Below are 23,583 nucleotides of genomic sequence, written 5' to 3'. Positions count from 1 at the left end.
TAAAATTCTGGACAAAGGGACATCTTCCTTACGTGGTGTCTTGATGTCCAGCCAGCAAGGCCCTTTAATCTTCCTGCTGAGGAGGAAGTGCTCCAGACTGGAAGTGTTGGTTCCAAAAATGTGGGAAAATGTCGCCCCCTTAAGGTTTGAAGGCAGCGCAGGGAACTCAGCCTGCAAAAACAATATGTAAATAGGTCATCATGAAAAACAAACCGCTATAGGCCTGGACCACTTCTACCTAACAACTAGATAGCATGTACGTGTTCGCTCCTTCTCACCGAGTATCTGACTTCCAGGTACTCGCACTGACTGGGAACATCAGGGATTTCAAAAGCATAGTTCCTCTCCACTTTCTGCAGAGCGAAACACAGAAAACAAGCACCAGTTACAAACATGTCAAATTTGCCAGAAAATTACATTGCTTTTCAGTCCGTAACCGAGAATAGCACTGACCTTGGACTTGAACTTCATGATCTTGAACTTCTCAGAGAGCTCATTAAACTCCTGGTAGACGTCCATCATTCCCACAGGGGTGTCTGACACCTCCCCAGTCTTAGTGTTCACTTTCTGTTCATGAAAACACAACCAAACAATTGAAAGGATAAAACTGAAAGCAATGTGTAAAGTTTCTCATACACGGAGGTGACATGTGAGACTACTTTGTATTGTCCTTTAGCTTTACAGATGTATTAGGCTGGGGGGGGGACGTACGCAGGGACTGTATCTTAAATGGTAATAGCACGTGACAGAACAGGAAACTTACATATTCACGAGGAAGGAAGTACATGGTCCGCTCAATGTTCTTGACAGTAACACAGCAGCTGACGTGGGACTTTGCAGACTCGATCCACACTTTTCCAAACAAGTACACCACACCTAGGCCACAGTTAAGTTACAATGTCAGGAAGTGCTCTACTGAACAGGATCATATATATATGTATATATATATATATATATATATATATATATATATATATATATATATATTCACTCCAAGTGTGAACATGCCTTACCTGGTTGGCTGTAGAGGTCTTCAAAGGCATCCAACCAATAGAAGCGGAAAACCTGCTCCCCGTCGACCCCCTCCACTAGCGGCAGTTGGCTGGAGTCAACCTGTATCTCTGCTGGAGCCTCGCTGGCTCCACCTTCCTCCTCTTGTCCCCACGAGCTTGCGATCCTGCTGGACCTGGAAAAGGACAGAGGGAGGAAGAGGCTAAAACTGAAGTGTCTGCTACGCTATTGTACAAACATTTTTGAAGTCTTTACATGTTAGCTCAATGTATATAATGCATGTACACTATTTTAAGATTGAGCCAGAAAAAGAAAAAAAAATCTATATTTCCTAATAAAGTAGAAGCAAACAAAGCAGAAAGAAAGACTTACAATAAGACAGGGTCCTGAGGTTCTGCTTTGGGTTCCACTTTAACTGCGACTGCTGGTGCTGCTACAGGTTCAGCATCATCTTGAATTGCAGGCTTCTCCTCCTCAATCCCGACCTCCATCGGCTCATCAAAGTCCACCCCGTCAAATGCCAGAGCATCATTCCCTGACAAACACATTGTCATAAAAGGTAAGTGTATTCTTGTTGCTAGAAGGAAGAAAAAGAGCAAAAAGCTACAATTGAATCCGTCTTTCTTACCTTCCTCTTCATCAAGCTCCTCCACTTTTGCCCTCTGCTTCTGCACAGGAAGAGCAGATGTGGAGGGAGGGAGGCGGGCTGATGGCCTTGGGGTCGGCTCAGAAGGCGGCGGCCTGATAACTTTGGTCTTTAACCCCGTAGCTGAGGGTGACTCCTGGTACAACAGAAGTGACACAGAATATTTTACAATTGTTGAATTCAAAATGTATAATTTGGCCAGTGATATCATTTACAGATACTTCCAATCATGTGTTTGAAATTTTTTCCAATACTATGACAGAAATGTATGACAGGATAATGGATACCTTTGGCATCTGAGGTTTGATGGAAAAGGGATTCATGGGTGATCCAAGAGACTTCTTTTTCTTCAGAGTGACCACAGGCGGAGGAGTCAGAAGAGCTGGTTTCTGGGAAGGCAAAGGGAGGGTCATATTTTAAGTATCTAACTTAAGTATTTAAGTTTAAGTATCACAACATATCCGATTAGGTATGGACAATATGATGGAGAAGTTGGCTATGAAAGAAAAAAGAAGACAAAGTGTCACCACCACTGAGCAAGAAATAAGCCAAAATCATATGAACTGACTGTGACTGTAAAACGGTCACAGGTTTAATTCAACATGACTTGCTCACTCATCATTACACATCAGCTAAAAGCCTGAACATAAATGTGCAGGAACCATTTGTTTAATTGTGTGAAACACCCACCCATAACTCAATACTGCTACAGTGTCTCATCAGAAAAAGGCAAATGCATCAGTTGACAATGAATCGTGTTTATTTATGATGAAGTTGTGCATTGTCTAGATGTCATGGTACCAACCTCAGAGTGCAGGTCCTGTAAGAGATCTCCTAAAAGGTCATCTTTGGACAGGTCCACGTCTTTCTGCAATAGACATAATTGTGCTTTTGGTCAATGCAAGAGCAAGAAAAAGTGTAGAGTATCTCTTTTATTTCATGTTAAGACAGGGCACACTCTGGACATTCGGACATTGGTAATAGATGCAAACATCGAAACAAGTCAGTGATACCATAGAAACATACCTCAGCAGGCCTCTTGACATTACTGTTCATGAAGAGGCTCTTAATGGTGTTGGGCTTGGCTACAGCAGATTTCTTCAATTTTTTCTTTGAGTCTGCTCCTTTACCATGTGCCTTTCCTGCAAACACAATAAAAAAAACAAAATATTTTCACACACAAAATTCACTCTTAGTACAAAACTATTTACTCTACATTGTCCCACACTCTCATTGTTGTGTAATATAATTTTGCATGAATGTTTACCTTTGTTGTTTTCAACTACATCGTCATCCAAATCATCGTCAAAGATTTCTCTTCCATCCTCCACATATCCTGTTCCATCTGAGAGAAGAGAAGAGAAACTTTCTTTTTTAGGACCTCACACGTTCCCACAGTGGATACAGAAGACTGAGACTCACCATCATCAATAATCCAGTCATCCTCTTGTCTGTCTCGTACCATCTTCGAGTACTGCTGCTCGTCCACCTCCTCATACACACTTGTAAACTCCTCCACCTGGAAAACATGAACACTGGTTGAATATAACCTTTGAAACAAGTATTGCTGGATAAATAGCAGACCAAATTCCACTCTTGACTGTTGGACAAATATTACATGAAAACCAAAAATTCAAACATAGTAGGGCTCTAGGATATACTGCATCATTAAGTAAGGTAAATACGCTGTCACACACATAGTTTAATCAAATACAAACAATTACAAACAGATTGTGTGATGTCCACTGTTATGCACTTTTTTCACACCTCATATTTGATCTTCTCCCCCATCTTGGCTTTCTTGAGCTGCTCCAGTGCAGACTTCCTCCCCACCTTCTCCCTCTTCTCTCGTCTGGAGCGAGACTTTGCCAGACCACAGGCATCACCTCCGTCGTCTGAGGAGCGGGACACATCAACATGACGACGACGCAGGAGCAGGTGTGAACAGGACAGTTTGAATTGCAGACGTTTATCCCAGCAAATACACCACTAATGTCACAAATAGTTTGAGGAGCGCAGGCGCACAACGTTCTTTCTTTTGCTCTTATCTTCTGCTCTCTGAACACGAGGACACTTCTTACTACTTTGCGGCAATTTTGATAAGGTTCACTTATCATTTCAGTCATGTATACGAGGAACAGTTCATGACTATATCTTACACACAGCGCCAAGAAAGTTGCAGTGGAAACAAGGTAAAGTCAGAAAAGAACAGACGACAGTTAAGTTAGCTAACATGACCTTACGCTATGTCTGTTACCCTCTCTTAAGCCTTAACAACACTAGGCTCATATGGCAAATGTTAGCTTAGCTAGTCAACGCACTTTAATACATATACAGTATTAATGACGTCAGCCTGTCCCTTGTTGTAGTAAGACAGTGGAAGCTAGCTAATATGTTAGCTAACTTCTTCGCTTTCCCTGCGCAAGTCCGCTGAAGTCAGCTAGCAAGCCACGCAAAACAAACACTCACCGCCGTCCGTAGCGTCCATGTCTTTGTCTGGGTTTGATACCGGTGCCATGACTTTGACGTTTTGCCTTTAACGTTTGCTCACTGACAGCTGCTGAACGCGGCGGCGGCAGGTCAACACAACAACAGGACAGTCCGCGCCAAATCGTCTTCCCGGGGAAAGTCATATGCAGGAAGTGACATCACAGCGCTGTCAGCCAATAAAATTAAGCGCTGTCTCCACGCTGTCCGTACGGTGGCAGCGTTGTTCAGTGTAACCGTCCAGACCACACAAAGTACAGTATTGAGTCATGTTTACACTGAAAGGACTTTTTAATTCAGTGCATTTATGTGACAGAAATGATAAATTACTCTGTAGATTAAGAATGTACATGCTTAAAAAAATATGATGCAGTACTAGTAGTTAGATGCAGTAGCTAAAATACCTGCAACAATTAGACCACCTATAGTCTAATTTACAATAGCCAATTGATTACATTTATGTGTTTAACACTCCTATGGACAAGTATTGTCTGAGGTTCCAAATAGTGAATTCAGTGTCGTGTTGTATTTTCCTGGGTATAACATAACAACCTTATCCCTAAATTAGTAGTCTCAAATTATAGAATTGTTCCATGCTGTCTCACTCCGTTTTTAAAGTCAATGTCTATGCCTGTGTATCCCGATGAAGCTCGTTTCCATGGCGACGAGGCGGGACTTTGGAGGGCACAATGGGTTCCTGTCCCAGATTGGGGCCACAGAGACACTACAGAGCGTCCAACAAAGAAAACACAAAGCGTGTTTTGTCCTTCATCCCCAAAGCCTATTTTGGCTTTTACACCAGAAATAACAGTGATAATTCTGCTGCTATAGGCCTGCAGTATAGTGAGTTTATGGACACATTGTCATATTGGTGACTTCAGTAGCAAGTAGTTAATTTTAAAGTTAATTTTAGGCTATAACAGTGTTTTATCATTTTTATTTAGTTTTTTGAATTAGGCTACAAATTGCAGAGGGGATGAGTAAGGTCCTCCATTGTAGTACAATAGGAAGGGGGTTATGAATGTATAGCCTAACAGCCGTACGGTCTACTGTAAGGTCTGCTAAATGGACCGTGGCCCACAGTTGTCGCAGCCCATCAGCGGTGAGCAGCTGATCTGTCCTCTGGACAGACAGGACAGACGGGCTGCCGTCGCCCTGCTGCACTTGCCCGCCGTGCTGGAGCAGAGACAAACTCCCGCCTTAGACTAAACGGCAAACTAGACAGAAAAGCAAGTGGTGCACAATATTCTTACTTTACACAATTGTTTGGTTCTGGACGTCATGGTGAAACAGCGACGCATCAGAGCGCATTCCTGTTGCGCAGCTATTGCGCCTCTTTGTTGCAGAAGAGGACCACTGAAGGTAAGTTCGCATCTCTGCTGAAAGCATTCAAAGTCTAGTTTCGGTTTCACTAAATTCTGCACAGTTATTCCAGTGATAATCACCCGGCATCGGAAAGTTAGTCAAGTAGCCTTTAGTGGGAAAAAGAAAAAGAGAAAAATAGTTTGTGTAGTTTCAAGCATGGCAAACACCCGGTTTGAATTTCTGTACCAAACAGCAAATACACTTTCGCACGGTGCATCTTTAAAGCGGTCTGAGAAGATCAGACCACTCACAAATGGGTGTGCCTGACAGCTACAACGACAGCTCTGTATTGCCAAATACCGAGCATTAGGCTACAACACTCTGTGTTTGTTTTTGAAGGCGCTGAATCTTGTCTCCTCCAGTCATTATATTTCCCCTCTCAGATCCGTTTGCAGACTGCATTTACAAACACTCTCAATTCACTTCCAATTTAAAATTAATTGTATAACTAGTGATACTCTGTAACACCCCACTGATGGTGCTATGGACCGCTCCACCAATCCTCACTGCTTATACTGCTGGACTGCTGTAGCTTCTCTCTGATTGGTCCTTTCTTCGGAGCTCTCTCCTCTTTTCCGTCGCCATGGCGAGAGGTCATCAGCTCCGCCAACAAAGATCGTTTATTTAAGCAATGACTCTCTCGCAGCTCAGAAAAGTCTGACAGGATAATCCTACACAGATTAATACTATTTATTTTCTTCTTGTGCTTTAATAGGGAAGTGATAATGTTCCCACAGTTGCACATACATGATTGATGACTGACTCCAAATCAATTCTATTGCATTTGTTAATTCCACATAATTATAATATTAGAGACACCAAGGCATTCTACTGTCAGTGTCTCCTTCCCTTGTTTTTGCCATCGGTGTTGCTTAACATCTGTAAAATTGATACCAGATGTGTCTGGAGGTTTGTGACACAAACACAAAGCCTCTAGAGGTTGAATCAGTTCTAAGCCGTCAACAGAGAGAAGCAAAGATGAATACAAAGGTCAAATTGAACTAAATATATTTGCAACAACATCAAATTGAGGGCAGAGTTCATCATTTTTGTGGTACCAAGAAATAGCTCCAGAGTGAGACCTCTTCACTGCTTCCCCATCTCTGCAGCAGGGGATCAGAGAGGAGGAGGAGGAGAGGGGAGGACAGACAGAGAGGCAGAGCAGGGAGTGGGCGGGGGAACAGAGGAAGGAGAAAGAGGCTGAGTGGTGAGGAGAGAGGCAGCGTCTCGCTGATGCTGAGTCACATAACAGAGGGACCACAGCCGCATCCCATGAGTCTTTGGGAATCATGGAGGAGCTTGAACACACCTGCCCCCATCCCCGGACGGTAGGGCGTTTGAGTGTATGTGTGTGTTTTTCTCGTGTGTGTTCATGTCTTGCGGTGTGTGTGACAGGGAGCGAGAGAGGAAGACAAAGGGTCTCTCTCCCCCTCTTATGAAACAGATCCCCTATAGCATGTGGCTGTGTGATGGGTTCAGAATGCTGAGTGGACAGTGTGTGTGTGTCTGTCTGAGTAAAGGAGGGGGTTCACACAGTGGACAACACAGCATGAATGTCCTGCTGAGAGGACACTGCGGCAGTAAGGACAGAGAGCATCCTGTGTTTGGACACTTTCTCCTTCTCCTTTCTTCTTTGGTGTTATAATTCCTCATCCTTGCATTCATGTCTGTCTCCATCTTTGCCTTTTCCTCTCCTCTGTCTTCACTCCAACTGCTCTCTATCCTTCTGAGGCTTCTTTACCGCTGATGCTTCCTCGTGCCCTGTGTCCTTGTATTTCTCTTTTTTCCCCCGGCTTTAATCCTTCTTATGCCAGATGTTCTTTGCTTGTGCCAGAGAGGGCTTTACTGGCCGTTCGTCCTGATAGGCCTGTGTGCCCCTGGTCAGTCAGTTTTAAGCTTTACCATCTGCTCTGTGCTAAGTGTTTGTAAGCCACCCCTCTGTTCTCGCCGTGCCCAAGGAATCATGGGTGATGAGGATGCTCCCTCAGCACAACCTCTCTCTGCTGCTTTTTTTTTGTTTTTGTTGTAGCTCTGGTGGCTAGCATTGAATTCTGATACCTCTCTCTGAAACATTTAACATGACCTGACAAAATGTTCAAAGCCAATTAAAAAAAAACAGGGGGAGGATGTGCAGGTTAAAGGGACGTGGTTACCATTAAAAGGAGTCTCACATTTATGGCAGTGTTAAAAATTAATGCCTCCCTTCTATTCCTCTTGTAGCTATAACTCTTCACCTGCCAATGTGTTGCCAGCTTTCATATAAGCTGTTTCTTTTGAGACAGTTGCATGTATGGCAATTCAAATCCACTTTTCCACACAGAATGTTTCCAGACCTCTAAATCGCTGCCCACATCTCTGATTTCTCAGCGATTCATATAATGAAGTGGAAGTGAAATGGCAATTCATCAACTGCAGCTCACCACTGGGCACATTGTGACATAAGCATCTTTATACTCGGGAATGCTTAGTGTGTTTTTAGTGCAGATCAGTACGAGTGCAACCCTGCAGCTCTTCTAAGGGGTATAATTCAAAATGAAGATCTAACAGATTGAGCTACAAGGGGGTATTTTGTAAAAAAAAATTAACACAATTTGGCTGCAGGATCCTGCATGATCAACAATAGTATTCTGTCCCACAATTAAGTTTTGGTGAATGGGTTGTTTTATAGATTTTTTTTAACCCTCATGTTTTGTTGACATTGGCTTCACTTCCTCATTGTTTTGGGTCCCACGCACCCCATTGTAAGTATTCAAGTGATAATCTTTCCCTTCTTTCCACAAACTGAGCTTGCACATGTGATGGTGGCAAAATACAGAAATTAGCTTAAAACATTGTTATTACACCAAATAAGGTCATATTTCATGTTTTACATGTTATATGGGCTCTCTATTAGACCTCTCACAGATATAAAGCAGATGTAAACCCACTGTTCAGTAGTTTTTTGAGCTGCTAAAGACACCCCATGGTCTCCAGGGTCCCGAACAGAACATGAGGGTTAAATGAGCTGTAGTAAGGACACAGCACCTCCAGCATGTTTATGTTTGCTTATTAGAGCTCTCTTTTAACTGTGTTTGCAAAATGAATCCTGGCCTGTTAATACTTAATGACTCAGAGGAAGTCACCTCAGTCAGGGACTACTGGCATATTTACAGTAATGTTTACTAACATGCACTGTCCCTGAGAAATAAACTCAGTAAAGTAGAAACAGCTCTTCCCTTTCAAAGAGATTCCCAGGTTAAAGCTTCATTTTCTTAAACAAATTCACCTGTTAAGTCTCACTCTTCAAACCCACACTGCTATTAAAAACCGCTAATGTGATAATTGACTGAGAGCGCCACCTCTCTCCTTTCATGCTCATTGATCTGTCCCTATCTGTGTCGATGGAACATGCTGCCATTCCTGACTGGTTTTGTTGCTGTCCCCTAGAGGATACGTTGACGTCAGTTGCCTGTCTTGTCCATAGAGACTGAATCTGTTTCCATTTTTTCCCTCCTCCTCTCACACTCCCACAGCTCTCTGCTCGGTGTCGACTCGGATTCTTTTTTATTGGTGTGAATGAGATTCAGTGAATATTCCCTGCAGTCAACAGATGGCATACAAAGACAAATTTTCAGGCAGGCTCACATTGCAACACTGTAACCTTGATGCAGCTTCGACAAGTAACAACAAATATCAAACTGTATCATTCTTTCTTGCTCAGTCTGTCTTTGTTTCCATGTCCCACTGTCTTGTATTCTTTCATGCTTAATTTACATGTGTTTATATGAAAATGATAACCGTTTTCTCCTTTCCCTGCGTCTTGACCACTTCCATCTTATTCTTCAGTACAGTGGATGGATAGCTCTGTCCTTGTTTTCTGCTAAATTTCCTCTAAATGTCTGCTCTCTCTCTCTCTCTCTCTCTCTCTCTCTCTCACACACACACACACACACACACACACACACACACACACAGAGTGATCATTAAGACTGAGTGCAGCTCTGCCGGTCTCTCAATCCATTGTTCCAATGTGGAGCAGGCGTCGGCTGTGGTCAATAACTTAATGGAGGTTACTGTAACAGGAATGGGCATGGGAAGGGGAGACATATTGTGTAGCACAGTAGAAGGGATGGGTGGCCGTGCTTCTAGGTGTGTAGGTGTTTTAGATGTGAGTCTCCTTCGTTCATCCATCCTCCAAAATAAGATATGTGTGCTGTATTTTATCCATAACTCGGTCTCTTTCTCCCTCTCTCTGTCTCAGACTCTGACAGAGCCCGCCATCTTTGCCAGGGAGACCAGCTGTGATTGTCGCGCCCCTCATGAGAAACTCACCATCGCTCAGGCCCGCAGAGGCACCCCAGGTACAGCAGACCTCCTCCTTCTTTGATCCATCTCCTTCATCTTCTCCCAGCTTTCATTATCTTCATCATATCCCTCAATGCTTCCTACTGTTATACTGTACTACAACAACTACTATTGCCTCTGCCACTACTGTTACTACTCCTACAGTATCACCACAACTACTACTATTGCCTCTGCCACTACTGTTACTACTCATACAGTATCACCACAACTACTACTAATACACTTCACTGCTGATGCTAACATTACTGCTACTATTAGTGCAGCTGTTACTTTCTCTCCTACCTCTGAAACTACTTCTACTACCATACTACCATACTTCTACTACCATACTACCATACTTCTACTATCTTTTACTCCTGTTACTACTCCTACTCCTACAGTATCACTATCACCACAACTACTACTGTTACACTTCACTACTGCTACTCCTGCTACTTTTGTACCACAACTACTGCTAGTGCAGCTGCTTCTACTAGTACTACTATTACTGCTATTGCTTATGCTACTACTACAGTAACACTATCATCACAACTACTACTGATGCTAATGCTACTGCTACTACTATAGCTTCCACTGCTACTACTACTAGATCTATTACCTTAACTATCAGGTGCTACGACTATTCAAATTCTTCTACTGCTTATCCCAGTACATTCTGTATCATGACAGTATTGCTACCAGTGCTACTAATAATAATATTGCACTCAGCCCAAACAGTAGTCTTACCTTTTTGAGAAGATATGTGTTATGTTAAGTTGCACATGATACAACAACATTATACCATATATGTATTGAGGTTGATCAATAGTGTAGTAATATAGACGTGTCAACTAGTGTGCTAATTTATTACCTAATTTTGACTGGTCCAAATCTAATCTCTCTTTAAGGCCTCCTCTATACCACACAGCACACCTGGGGCCAGGTAGTATTCTATCACAGACAAACTGTACACTTCGCAAAGAGAGCGGGAGGAACTGGCTGTTAATGTCAGCTCATATTTGTTAGGTTTGTTGGCAGGTCTTCTGGGGTACTGCCGCGTATGTGAAAAAAAGTTGTATGAATCCTTTTTGTGGCCTCAGAGCGAGCTGAGCTAAGTCTCGATTGACGTCACTTGAATCAGGGTCGGTTGGGGGCTGAAGACTACAAGTTTGAAAATGCGGCTTGAGGCTAATGACTCCAGGCTAGCATAACACACTCAAATCTCCAACCAAACATTTGGCAGTTGAGTTGCATTATGGGTAATGTAGGCACCACGTTTTGACAAGAACGATGTGTGGAATAAAACAGATCAATCACTACGAGCTTAAAAGTATTTCTGTCCAGGCATATTGACTCTCAGTATAATTATGTTGCCTTTCAGCCACAGCCGTTACTCTCACTATGATACCACTGCAGTCAGTATTGATTAATGTGTTGTTTTTATTCTGTGTGTTTTCAGTGGACCGGCCAGTCAGAGTCTACGCAGATGGCATCTTTGACCTGTTCCACTCTGGACACGCTCGTGCTCTCATGCAGGCCAAGAACCTCTTCCCCAACACCTACCTCATAGTAGGAGGTAGGACAGACCCACACACACACAAACCCATACACATGTCTGATAGTGATGGTGATTTACATGCTTCTGTGTTTTCTGTACGTTTTGTGTGGTTTCCCTCCCATGTGCTTGGAACAGTGTGCAGTGACGAGCTGACCCATAAGTACAAGGGTTTCACTGTCATGACGGAGATTGAACGCTATGAAGCGCTGAGACACTGCCGCTATGTCGACGAGATTTTGAGAGACGCACCCTGGACTCTCACACCCGAGTTCCTAGAGAAACACAAGGTGTGTGTGTGTGTGTGTGTGTGTGTGTGTGTGTGCGTGTGTGTGTGTGTGTGTGTGTGTGTTTGTTTACAGTATCTGAGTGTTAAACTGCATGAATCACCCAGGGTCTGTAAACACAAAACATCCGAGGGCCAGAAGTCGATCCTAAGTTATCTATCTATCTAATTAAACTAAATGAATTCAATTTACAGTTTTATTTCTTTTTTAATTTAATTTAATGAAATGTATAATTTCAATGAATTTAATTTTGAATTTGATTTGATTTAAGTTTCAATTTTATATTTGATAATAATTGTTGATATAATTTAATTTAATGAGGACTCCTAGTGGTAAGAAAAGACACTTTGTGAATAGAACTTTGTGTGTGGAATGCATGTCTGTTTATGACCAAACCCTTATCATGTAATATAAGTATGTTCATTTTTTTACCTCATGTCTGTCTGCCAGTGCAGTGTTTTCAATATAGTACATGTCCTTTGACTGTTTCTCAGATCGATTTTGTGGCTCATGATGATATCCCATACTCCTCAGCAGGAAGTGAGGACGTTTATAAACACATCAAGGAGGCAGGTCAGTGCGTGATGCCAGGAATATACAAGAACTTATAAAATATAACTTATACATTGGGCAGTTTTCAGATTCTGTGTGCTTTTATGCGTGTATACCAGGAATGTTTGTGCCTACACAACGGACAGAGGGAATCTCAACATCTGACTTAATTACCAGAATTGTCAGAGACTATGATGTCTACGCCAGACGCAACCTCCAACGTGGCTACACGGCCAAGGAGCTTAACGTCAGCTACATCAATGTAAGAGCATCAATTCTACATGCCACCATAATGGTACAATATTTTAGTTCACTTAAATGTAGGCATGTAGGCGTCCTATGTGGACAGAATTGAGGTCATGCGTAAGATATCTCTGTATGCAATATATACAACTTCGCATTGCAGGATATATAACATACGCAAGTTCACTGTGTCCATACAAGGTCATTTTAGCATAAATGTTATGATACCAAAGTTCCTGCATATTCAAGGAAACATTTTCCCTCCTTTACAATAGCGGCAGGAAAGGTGCTCAGCCAAATTTGAACACGTCACAGTTACATGGTATGTGGCTTAATTTGTCATGCAACCAGATGTGAGGAAAAAAATCCTCTCTCTGTGTGGAAAATTTGTTTTGGACTGTTACTTCTCATTCAGTTATGATTAATCACAAAGTACATTGTGTCTTTAACGGGAATTGGTTTGCACTCCCCGACAAAATTTTAATGAGTCAAGGCAGAAAGACTAATTTCTGATTGAGGTTCTGGTTCTTCAGTGCTGTTTTCATTTAGTGACATAAACATTTAATCCCCTCAGGAGAAGAAGTACCGGCTGCAGAACCAAGTAGACCGGATGAAGGAGAAGGTTCGCACGGTTGAGGAGAAGAGCAAACACTTTGTTTACCGCGTGGAGGAGAAGAGTCACGACCTCATTCAGAAGTGGGAAGAGAAATCCAGAGAGTTTATCGGCAACTTCTTAGAACTTTTTGGACCTGATGGGACTTGGGTAAGTAACTCTTTGACAAGGGAAATAACGGTCATCATCGTCTGTGGATTCGTTGAAGTGGCATATCATCAGTTTGATCATAAAAAACACCAGGAAGTGTCTGATATTTTGAATAAAAAGAGCATCTTTGGCAATGAAGGTCTTTCTGATGCGTGAACCTTTGTGCACTAATGTTCCCTCGTTCTTGCCCCTCTGTCCCTGTACAGAAACAGGTGTTCCAGGAGCGCAGTGGACGAATGCTGTCCTACGCACTGTCCCCCCGAGAGTCGCCCTGCAACAGTCCTCCCCGCGAACTGTCCCCCCTGCGCTCTCCCTCACCCCCGTCTCCCCCTGCCCGCTGGCACAATGCACGGCCCTCGCCCCCAGCCTCCCCCAAAGGAGCATCTGCCTTTATGAGCAGCATGAGTGAAGGTGATGAAGATGAGAAGTAGATGGACTGTTGAACACACACGTACACAAAAACACACACACACACACACACACACACACACACACACACACACACACACACACACACACTTCACTCACAGTACACTGCCTGAGAACTGCTCACACATAAACACACACATACTACAAACACTGGCTGGATACTGAAACAGTTATCCTCAAGGAAGTTGCTAACATGTAAGGCAGACGGGGATCATGGGAAATGAAGTTCTGTGCTGCAGAGCTAAGAAGCCATCACTGTCTCTGTTGTCGGGCCACCAAGCAGACAGAAGTAAGACAAAGGAAGACGAGGATGAGGATTATCATATCGTACGAAGGTCCAGAATGCTTTGCAGCATCTTTCGAGAGGATTTGCTTTGGATTGTCCAGTGCTGATGGAGACTGTCCAACAGCCTGCTCATAATATCACATTGGGTTTTTTTGTCCTATTCTGTTTAGTTTAGCATTTCTTTAAGATGCCAAGATTTCTTGTAACTACTGTGACCACTATATGTGAATAGGCACAATTTTTCAGAACACTATGTGTGACATTCAGTTCAACAGGTCATGTGAACCGACAGGAACTGGATTCACCCATCACTGTCATTTTGTGCTTGTTGGATCGAGAATTAGGAATTAAAGATGCTGCACACCTGAGATTAGCAGAGTCAGTGCTAGTTGGCACCACTTCAGCATGAATGATTGGCAAGGAATATAAAATTCAGTGATCCACAATCCTCGATTCACTTGTTCCCACACTACAGTTATGACTACTTCACCACAAAGACTAATCTGTAAGAAAACCATTTTATCCCCTTATAAACAATTTAATCTTAGTTTTAAAGTTCATGTGAGAAAAATAGAAAATGAAAATGGAAACAAGGTCTACTAAAAACTAAAACGAGGCCCCTAAAATCTGAATATCTGGTCTGTAAAATGCCTGCTGGTCCTAAAAACCTGATTGTGATGAGACAGAAACAGCCTTTCATTTATTAGCTTCTTGAATGTAAACTGAGTCTTTGAGACCACACCTACAGTAGAGAGTAAATGTAATCACATGCCATACAGACACACACATCCTTCATCACCACCGTCATTCAGTACCAACAAATATCACGTCTCCCAGTAATCGATTAGCAGAAACGTCTCAGCATTAAAAGCCATGTCGTATTTTTTGACAGTTTCCATGTTTTATCTGTCGATGTTTAGCAGACATTCTTGCTCTTTGGAATATGATGTCAGCTGTTAATCAAACCCGGCAAACTTGGAGATCAAGCCTTTCTCTAGGACTCTGATGATACTTGAAATATACAATAATTGAAGCCCTCCAGGTGAACTGTCAGGTCCTCACAGGCTGGAGTATCACCATAATGTTTTCTTTGCTCTTATTGGAAATGTATGTAATACCTTTTTTTTTTTTTTTTTTTGCTCAGGTTTGCTCACTCATGCCAGGCCAGAGCAGAGCTCCCTTCCTCCCCAACAATACAATAAATACCCTAATGCAATGTAGACCTTAATGTCCTGTACGCACTACGTTAATCTGCACTATATGTACAAACTTTGGGAATGTGTGTCCTTTTTTTATTTTTTAAATTTTAATGTTCAAACAGCTTGTTATGTAAATAAATCAAAAATCTATAACTGAATGTGAATTTAAGTGCATTTCAAGATGCATAAAATCAGACAGGTCACACAACAGCAATGTTCTTTATTGTCAGGTTCGACAGTGTGAGTTGATCTCATGCTGAAAACACATTATTAGACTTTTTTGGAATATGCTGATGTTGCATTAGTTGCATATCTTTTGCATGACCACCTCCACAGTGAGGAGCTCATGCATACAAATACATTTGTTTAAGCTGGAGGTACAGTAGGATGGAAAACAGAGTGATCACTCCACACTGGCTGCATATACAGCAAACACATTATTAATAGTCAAGTAGGCAATATGTTCTACATTACCATAGGTACAGAGACTTTAACAGTCTTTAACAGTAAAGGTTGACAACTACTGAAGATGAAAGATCCTCGGGCCTCTAAATCACACAACTGGAATTGAAACTTTGACAACAAGATTTTGTTCATTGCCTGTTAAATGTGATGTATGGCTGATTTGCAGGGAGACCATGCGTTAAAGGGTGGTGAACTGAGGCATTCAAACAAAAGAGGACTGTTGTCTCTAGCATACAACACAGCACTTCCTTTACAGCAGGTTTGTCACCAAGCATCACTCAGCGGGACTGGCAGGTTACGAAGGCATTGGCAGTGATGAAATCTTACAGTGAAAAGGACGAGGGAGCTTTCCGTACTGAATTCTTCATCTACACTCCTTTCTTTTCACATCAGATGGAGCTAAAGGAGACGAGAAAAGGAAGTCACTTCAGATTATTGAAATCCCCCATCATCTGGTCCAAACAAACGGTACCAGGTTTGTTTCATGTTTGGTCTTCTTCAGTAGTTCCAAAAAAGACATTGCTATTATGATGTTTTTGAGATGTCACCTGATTATAATTAATCTTCCATTTATAAATAATGTGTCTATGTATGGACATTATTTCATGGACAAATATGCGCAGGGTTAGTAAAGTGCACTATTGACGCAATATTTCAGTACCCGGAGATTAGTGGCTCCTGTAACCACATTTTCCCCTGCTGGCTTTTCCAAATTTCCTATTATTTAAATAAAGAAAATGAAGCTGACTGACTGTTTTATAAAAAATAATCAAGAGAAAAATCATAATTAAAAGTCAAAGAAAACAAGCCTGAAAATGAAGTACTCTCTGTTCCTGGATAAAATAAATGGAAACCCGTCAAGTATCAATGCCTTCTGCATTTAAACTGTATCTTCTAATCCAGCACATTTTAAAAAATACACAAGCTTTGTTCATTCAGAGGACTGTAAGGGTTAGTAACACTACAAGTGAGACATGAGGCTGACTGGATGAAGCGTTGTTAGGGTCCGAGCTGTGAGTATGTTGCATGTCCACCGTGGCAGGTGTAAAAGGTTTTGCAGGATGAAGGGTAGACAGAGGATGTGATGATGTATTCCCACTTTTATAATCCTCGTTAGATGCAACACATCCATTCCTCTGTGTGGGGCTTCATACAATACATCATGCTGGTGTGGTTGAAGCTACTCGACAGACAAAGCTGGCATGGCGGCATTTCGTAAGCATCCTACAGGCGCTCCTTTGGTCCTTTAGTAGTTGTTAAATGAGGATGCAGAGCTGGCTTGCAAGCAGAACTGTCTGATGAGGGTCAGTATTTCCAGTCAACTGTCTGTGCGTGGGCGTTTAGTTAATGTGAATGACTGAAGTAGTAAAATATAAAGAAAATACTCTGCAAAAGTGTAATTTCTAACCATTATATATGAACTTTGAGTTCCAGTGGAGCCATCAAGGCAGATTTTTTAAAACATCAAATAAGTTAGAAGTTCCCAGAAGTAAGGCTTTCTCTCTTTGACAAAAAATAAAAATCCTGACTTCTAGATCTTTAAAAATAAGGTTCCTACAAACGAGTTATCATTTTCTCTCATCTATAGGCTATCCTCTCTTTCATCTTCCCAGGCTTAAATAGAGTCCAAAACAAGTCTTTACTATGCCAATGGCACACTGGCCTAATTGTGCGCTCAGTCAAAAGTGTCTCCCAGAGGAAGGAAACCTCCTCCTCTTCCCATTTGCACTGAAACTCAAACCCCCTGACTCTGCTTGTGTTTGAGAGGGAGAAAAAGAATGCAAGCCTTCACTGACGGTGAGAAAGACACAATCTGCAGTGCACGGCTTATTCAGCCACGGGGAGCTGTGGCCTAGTCAGCAAAGACAAGCCAGGCCAAACTGTGAGGGAGAGATGGTAGTAATGCAGTGAATGCAGTGAATTCTTGAAGTAATGGCCAGATAGAGCAGAAAATGAAGTCAACATTAGTAAAGAGTCACCTGACTAAATGACAGTGGGGACCTAGAACTCCATCTTGGGAGAGCCAGTGGTAATGCCACAACAATGAAAGCTATGCTGATGAATGTCATTGCCATTGGGTACAGATTGAGGTCAAGGTCGTCCATCTTTTCCAAACCTTTAACCACTGGAATGTAAAAGCAAGTCTGATCCTAAACCGAGCGTTTACCCAAGGGCAACATTTCATCGTACATGCTGTGGGGCAGAGTGCGGGCATTTCGGCAGCCCAGCAGAGGGCTGGGCCAGCGGGTCAGGCAGAGTTATCTGTTGGCTTTGTATTTGGACTTGCTGGCATCACGCGGCTCTTTGCTGGGGTTGCTCCAGTCGTCTGCCTCGGGGGTGGTCTTGTAATGCCGCCACGCTGACTTGTTGAAGACGGGCAGGCGCTCGAAGGACTCGCTGGACAGGGCCTTTAAATGGAGGAACCAAAACAAGAACCAGTAAGAACTCACAGTCATTTAGTTATTTAAATGGTCTTCTGTACTTAACAGACAGATGTGGTATCAATCTCATCTAACTCTTGGCAAAAAGGTGAATAAGGGCATTTCCCAAAATGTCAAACTAATCCTTTTAAACTCTGACCAAGCAGAGTATCATGTCTTTGGAAGACAGGAAAACCATTACAACAGGCTCCACATTTGACTGGCTCACGTTACCTTCAGATAGATGACTGCATCGGTGCCCACGCCCTCCATGGAGTAGAGTTTCAGATCCCCCTGGAAGTATCGGGCATAGAGCCTAGAAATCGGCAAACCGTAGCCAAAACCTGCCTGGATGGGGGAGAGAGTGTGACAGAATTTAGTTTCCCAGATGTCATGCTGTGTATAACAAATCTAAAAACAAAGTTTGAAATGGTCACCAGGGTCAATACTGATTTGATTTTGTGCGTGTGTGTGTGTGTGTGTGTGTGTGTGTGTACCAATGGGACAGCTCCTGGCTCCAGGCTTGGTGTAGGGGCAGTGGAGTACATGTAGTTAAACAGACGGTCTATCTTCCTCAGAGGAACTCCTCCTCCTCTGTCACTGATCTGAGGACAGATTGTGGGAGGGAAAGAGTTCAAAAACCACAAATATTTATCTAATGATTTGGTGTGTGTGTAATCGCATCTGATTTACCTTTATGGAGAGATCCTCTTTACCCAGAGTGACTTTTGCCTTCACTGGTGGTAATCCCTCTGCACTGTCCTCATGAAGCTCCACTGTGGCTCTCATTGAGTTCTACAAACACCCACAGAGTTAATTAACTCAGCACGAGTCCTTATAGATTTACAGTCACATTACAATTTAAATACATTTAAAGAGCACCAAACTAGTTAGGTCTCCGGCCCTGATGCTGCACTGCTCACCTTAAAGAGCTCAAACAGCATATGGAACAGATGAGAGGGGACATACACCGCCTGGATGGGCTTTTTAGGGGCCTTCACTGCAAGACAGGAATGAAAGCTGGTTCTTTTGAAGTTAATGAGATGGTGAACGTTGTAATCATTGCTAAATTTGGGCTCCAAAGCTGCACCCGCAAGCTCTAAATAGCCTTGGTAACACAACATATTGTTTCACTACAGCTGTGTGACAGATCACAGGGAGAAACAGTCAAATGCATGAATCTCTTACTGTTGAACTCTTCAATCTTCAGCTCAGGAGCAGCCAAGTAGTACTTCTCACACAGCATCTTGGCCGTGTCATAGGCATCTGGTAGACGAGGCAAAACAACATGAGTCAGGGCAGAAAAAGCCATCGTTCGTGCAGTGTTTATATTTGGGATTCCTGTCTCAGGTCATTAATGTAGCTCCTGGTCCTCGCTGGGTCACCGAGAGTGCAGCTTTAAAGACTATCATTATGTAAACATGCTGTTTAGCACAGATGAACTTGGTTTTTGTTTGATTTGTGTCACGGCTGAGAGTTGCTGGTGTGATATAACTCTGTTTCCTGTAAGAGCTACACAAACATTTGCAACAAAGCAAAAACTCCAACCTATCGATAACAAAATATTCCCACATAATACAGTCATATGGACATAAACTGAAATGACTGTATTAAGTGGTTATTTTCATGTTCATTCTTTAACTCACCACTGACGACTTCAGCCACGCTGCAGGTGGGATCAATACTGCCTATGTGCTTTGGATGGGCAGGGTTGGTGTCATTACCAAATAGGAGAGCTGTGCGGAGAGACATGCAAATAAACTTAGCTGCAGAGACAGGACAGACAGTGTGCTTGTGATCCAAATAAACCAATATATGTTTTTGAGACTCACTGTGCTGGTTGATGAGCATGCGGAAGGAGATGCGGTTGGTGTAGAAGCGGTCAAGGAAATACTGGATGTTGCTGCTGATAAAGGGGTCAAAGCCAAACTTCTCCTTGTATTCTATGACCCCCTGAGCCATGGTGGGAACCACGTCGTTGTGACGGTTACGGATCTCAATTAAGAGTTCCAGGAAACTAAAAATAAAATGTAAAAAAAAAATGGAAGGAGGAAGAAAATAAATCCGCTAATTAACACAGTGATCAATCACCTATCGGTCATGTCATTTTGAGATTTTGGCCAACTTTAAAATCAAGAAAAAAACCCTGCTTTTTTTGTTGTTGCTATTTCAAAGGCCTGAAAAATGTTCAATCAGGACGGGTACCTGAGCTTAATATCACTATTATTTCATATCCAGTGAACTGAACTATTCTTGTGTTCTCCAAACAGACTGCCTTATCTAAATTCCTGTCTGTGTTCATCAGTCATGTGTGAATGTTCACACAGGCATTGTTATAGTATAAATACACACCGTTACCTGTACAGTCAGTAGAGATCTATGTGTACTCAGGGGATTAGTTGGGTGCCTGACAAAGCTGTGCTTATTGTACATCTATTGTTCTTGCATTTATGAATCATTAATTAAGACAATATTCACTCACTCATTCAGAGCGTGGCGGTCCTCTGGCTTTCTGTTCTCATAATCCAGCAGCTCCACAAAGCTCTGCATGTACCTGATAAAGCAAACAGAGGTCAAAAGGCAACTTTTACACACGCTTCTTTCCACAACTACTATTAATAATACCATAAACCTTATCACCTGGCAGCCATATAAAGTGTATTTCTAGAGGAAGTGTCTCACCATTTCTGCACCAGCCTGACGGAGGGCTGGCTGAGCAGGTTGTCAGGCAGCAGGTTGACCTCCCTCATGGTGTTGGCCAGCCGCACCGGCAGCTCCTTGCGCAAGAACATGTAGGATGTTTTCTCGCAAGCATTGTCCCTGCCTGAGAGAAAGATTATGAGGTGTTTGTCGAACCATTAAAAGTGACAGATTTGGAGCTTCAGGTATAGTTTTCACTTGTAGGAACCTTTCCCGCTGAGAAATACATTTGTTTGTTCTCTTGTCATTGTTATCAACCTTAAAACATTCCTGTTTTTTTCACCCAGTGACAGATGTTTGTCCAATAAAAAATGATTTCATACGTGGTAGGGAACGTAAACATAAGAGCCACAGTTAAAATCTGGTTGGGAGCTATTTCAATTTTCAACCTTTAATATGATACCTCAAACTTGGCTAACTGGCTGGAACTGTGTTTACTGTCTGCCAATATTAGCTTGAACCATACAAGGAAATCATAAATCTTGATACCCAGCAGAGAGGGGGAGTCACAGAAAGGTTAAGGGGATTTATGTTTTAAATCTAAACAAGAAAAAATGAATTACTACGGTGCAATGTTAAATGTCTTTCTCGAAAATGACTACATGGAAGGCAGCTTTGCATTTTTACACCCTTTAACTCGACCAAAATGTAATTTACACCGCAAATAGCCCGGCCTCTTACGTGTGCATGCGAGGACTCATATGAAGCATATGAACCCTATTAATCCTCAGCAGAGAAAACCACTAAACACAGTGAAAATATGTTGGTGGAAACGCTTTCAGGTTCTTCCAGCTATTACAAAGGGAACAATGGTGAAGCAAATCATACAATGCAAAGAAAGGTTTGCAGCAGAATGAAAGGAAATGTCCCATCTAGGCTTTCCCTGATTCAGCAATATAAAAGGGGAGGGGGTCATTAATTATGAAATGGGGTAGTGAAACCACCATAAACTGACTCAGCCCTGGAATGACACACTTGGATGATGTCTCATTTGTTCCCTTTTCGAAAGCGACTGCTCTTCTGACACCAACGTTTACTGCTGACAAGATCCTCGCTGTGTCTCTTAGTGCAAACAAGTGCCGCACACTTCCTGGACCTCACATCCAATCCACAGCTGTGAGAACAAATTACGTAACGGAGATGACCGTGTTTAATCAGAGATGGATTAAGAAAAGCCTTGAGTGCGTTTCAAGTCTCATGACAGAGTCTAGCACAGTTATTGACTGCAAAACCCTGCACATACAAAACACAGACCCTTAAAACACCCTTCATGTAACTTCCAGTTAGTTTAATACTAAACTACAGTGATTCATGCTCTGAAATCAGCTGTGAATGATTGAAATAAACATGAAAACATGAGTGAACCTTGTTGAGCAATTAAAGAAATAGGGTGTCATGAGCTGGGGTGTTCATCCTCCACTGCAAACGTGCTGTTGTCCCAGTCTGAGTGAAGATACCTGCATGCATTAAGCAGTCTGTCACATGTTAGTAAACAAACCTGCAGCAGAAAGCTGTCATGCACAGCCTTCAGCATGGTATGTACCGTTTGTGCTGTTATGGGTGGGTTACTAAAAGTAAACAGGAAATTCAGATGCCGCATCTGATCATAACAAAGTATAATGTTTCTTGGCAGCTTGTAGAAGACTTCTGCTGCTAATCACAACCCCTGTGACACTTCAAATCCACAGAAATAGTGACTAAAATGACAAAACATAAGGCAGTAAGAAGGCGCCTGGTTGTCTTCCTAACCAGCAAGTCGCTGCTTTAAGATGACAGTCCTGCGTTTGCTAACGTTACTTACCGAAATCCAAAAACTGTTTAATGGAGAGGGGGGACGGCGAAAATCTGGAGTAATACTCGATTTTGGGATTAGCGTTCTTCAGCAGAGACGTGAGGATCCTCATTTTGAAAGTTTTATGACTGGATCTGAACGTGAGAATGAGATTCAGTAAAAACGCGACCGCTACATCTCAGGTAATGTTGACATCCACACGGACAGTCCTCCTCTCTCGTCGGCGTCCACATTAGTCCCAGCCCGCGGGTCTCCGGTGGACACGAAGCGACGTGATGAATAAATGTCCATAAGGTTACATGATAGGATACTAACAATATGCTCTCAGGAGGGTTTCCTGGACGTGCATTGTTGGACATTCAGAGCAGATCGACGATGTCATGATGAAAGTCGGAATCAAACACCGACTTCCGGTTAGATTTTTCCAAAATAAAACAGTGGGCTGGCAACTGTAGCTAATTTCTCACGGCGAGGATATTTTTAAAGAATATTTGCTTTACCTCGCAATAACGCAATTTTGTTGTGTTTCCTTCTGATCCATATGGCTAAGCTGTATTATGATATAGTAGTATGTACTGTGCTGGTTGAGCTGTGGCCAGCTCAGCTGCAAAGCTGGATAGTTGCAGCTGGATAGATATTATTATTATAGATAACGACTAGAGCCATAGGATGACAGAGCATTGACTGTCGCTGTGATTGTGGCTGTCGCTATGGCTGCTTTGGTTGTTGTGATTATGCCTGTGACACATTAGTTTATAATGGGTACAACACTAACTAACACTGTATTGATAACACATCTATCATATCTGATAGAGTTCAAATTCCGTTTGGCTTAAAGAAGCTTTCTTGGCTAATGGTAATGGCTGCAAAGACTCGTTACAGTACAGTAACTATACCCATATCCAGATCATCATCGATTTAACCACAAATGCAGCTGTAGTCCGAGCAATAACCATATCCACAGCCACAGCTTCAACCACCACAACCAGGCAGAGCAGCTTCAGCTGTGCTCACAGGCGTGCTCAAAGGCGTAATGAGCAATGGGCCTGCATGCAGAATG

General features: G+C 42.4%; 3 protein-coding genes across 5 annotated transcripts in view; 1 reads left to right on the top strand and 2 right to left on the bottom strand.

Moving 5' to 3' along the window:
• pola1 (polymerase (DNA directed), alpha 1) overlaps nucleotides 1-4,175 on the bottom strand; it is a 50,055-nt gene extending 45,880 nt beyond the window's left edge. The window contains 14 exon segments of the mRNA XM_070928066.1: nucleotides 33-171; nucleotides 279-353; nucleotides 454-567; nucleotides 764-876; nucleotides 1,014-1,168; nucleotides 1,363-1,546; nucleotides 1,640-1,793; nucleotides 1,945-2,046; nucleotides 2,463-2,525; nucleotides 2,684-2,799; nucleotides 2,925-3,002; nucleotides 3,080-3,176; nucleotides 3,425-3,552; nucleotides 4,121-4,175. Coding sequence (XP_070784167.1) covers nucleotides 33-171; nucleotides 279-353; nucleotides 454-567; nucleotides 764-876; nucleotides 1,014-1,168; nucleotides 1,363-1,546; nucleotides 1,640-1,793; nucleotides 1,945-2,046; nucleotides 2,463-2,525; nucleotides 2,684-2,799; nucleotides 2,925-3,002; nucleotides 3,080-3,176; nucleotides 3,425-3,552; nucleotides 4,121-4,175 — 1,573 coding nt within the window.
• Nucleotides 4,176-5,425: 1,250 nt separating this feature from the next.
• Nucleotides 5,426-13,663, top strand: LOC139304340 (choline-phosphate cytidylyltransferase B-like). 2 transcript variants are annotated; one of them, XM_070928265.1, is made up of 8 exons: nucleotides 5,426-5,506; nucleotides 9,750-9,849; nucleotides 11,292-11,408; nucleotides 11,526-11,677; nucleotides 12,169-12,247; nucleotides 12,346-12,488; nucleotides 13,044-13,232; nucleotides 13,439-13,663. In XM_070928265.1, exons 1-8 carry the CDS (start codon nucleotides 5,426-5,428, stop codon nucleotides 13,661-13,663), a joined length of 1,086 nt encoding a protein of 361 aa, XP_070784366.1. The 2 variants fall into 2 exon arrangements, with proteins under 2 accessions (XP_070784366.1, XP_070784367.1); XM_070928266.1 differs by lacking the exon at nucleotides 5,426-5,506 and adding an exon at nucleotides 6,799-6,837.
• Nucleotides 13,664-15,346: 1,683 nt separating this feature from the next.
• Nucleotides 15,347-22,838, bottom strand: pdk3a (pyruvate dehydrogenase kinase, isozyme 3a). Of its 2 annotated transcripts, none has more exons than XR_011599044.1 (12): nucleotides 22,533-22,838; nucleotides 20,714-20,855; nucleotides 20,514-20,585; nucleotides 19,864-20,048; nucleotides 19,678-19,767; nucleotides 19,220-19,297; nucleotides 18,955-19,031; nucleotides 18,725-18,826; nucleotides 18,529-18,636; nucleotides 18,266-18,379; nucleotides 17,802-18,019; nucleotides 15,347-16,010 (listed from the first exon to the last, which is right to left on the bottom strand). XR_011599044.1 is itself a non-coding variant. In XM_070927906.1 (12 exons), the coding sequence occupies exons 1-12, from the start codon at nucleotides 22,633-22,635 to the stop codon at nucleotides 15,976-15,978; spliced, it is 1,227 nt and encodes a 408-aa protein (XP_070784007.1). In that variant the 5' UTR covers nucleotides 22,636-22,838; the 3' UTR covers nucleotides 15,347-15,975. The 2 variants fall into 2 exon arrangements, 1 of the variants encoding a protein (XP_070784007.1); XM_070927906.1 differs by having other exon boundaries at nucleotides 17,899-18,019.
• Between the last annotated feature and the right edge of the window lie 745 nt (nucleotides 22,839-23,583).

Source organism: Enoplosus armatus, chromosome 21 (genome assembly GCF_043641665.1).
Source record: "Enoplosus armatus isolate fEnoArm2 chromosome 21, fEnoArm2.hap1, whole genome shotgun sequence".
In the NCBI taxonomy this organism is placed as follows: domain Eukaryota; kingdom Metazoa; phylum Chordata; class Actinopteri; order Centrarchiformes; family Enoplosidae; genus Enoplosus; species Enoplosus armatus.
Note: the sequence above shows the minus strand (reverse complement) of the source record. Positions and strands in the feature narration are given on the sequence as shown.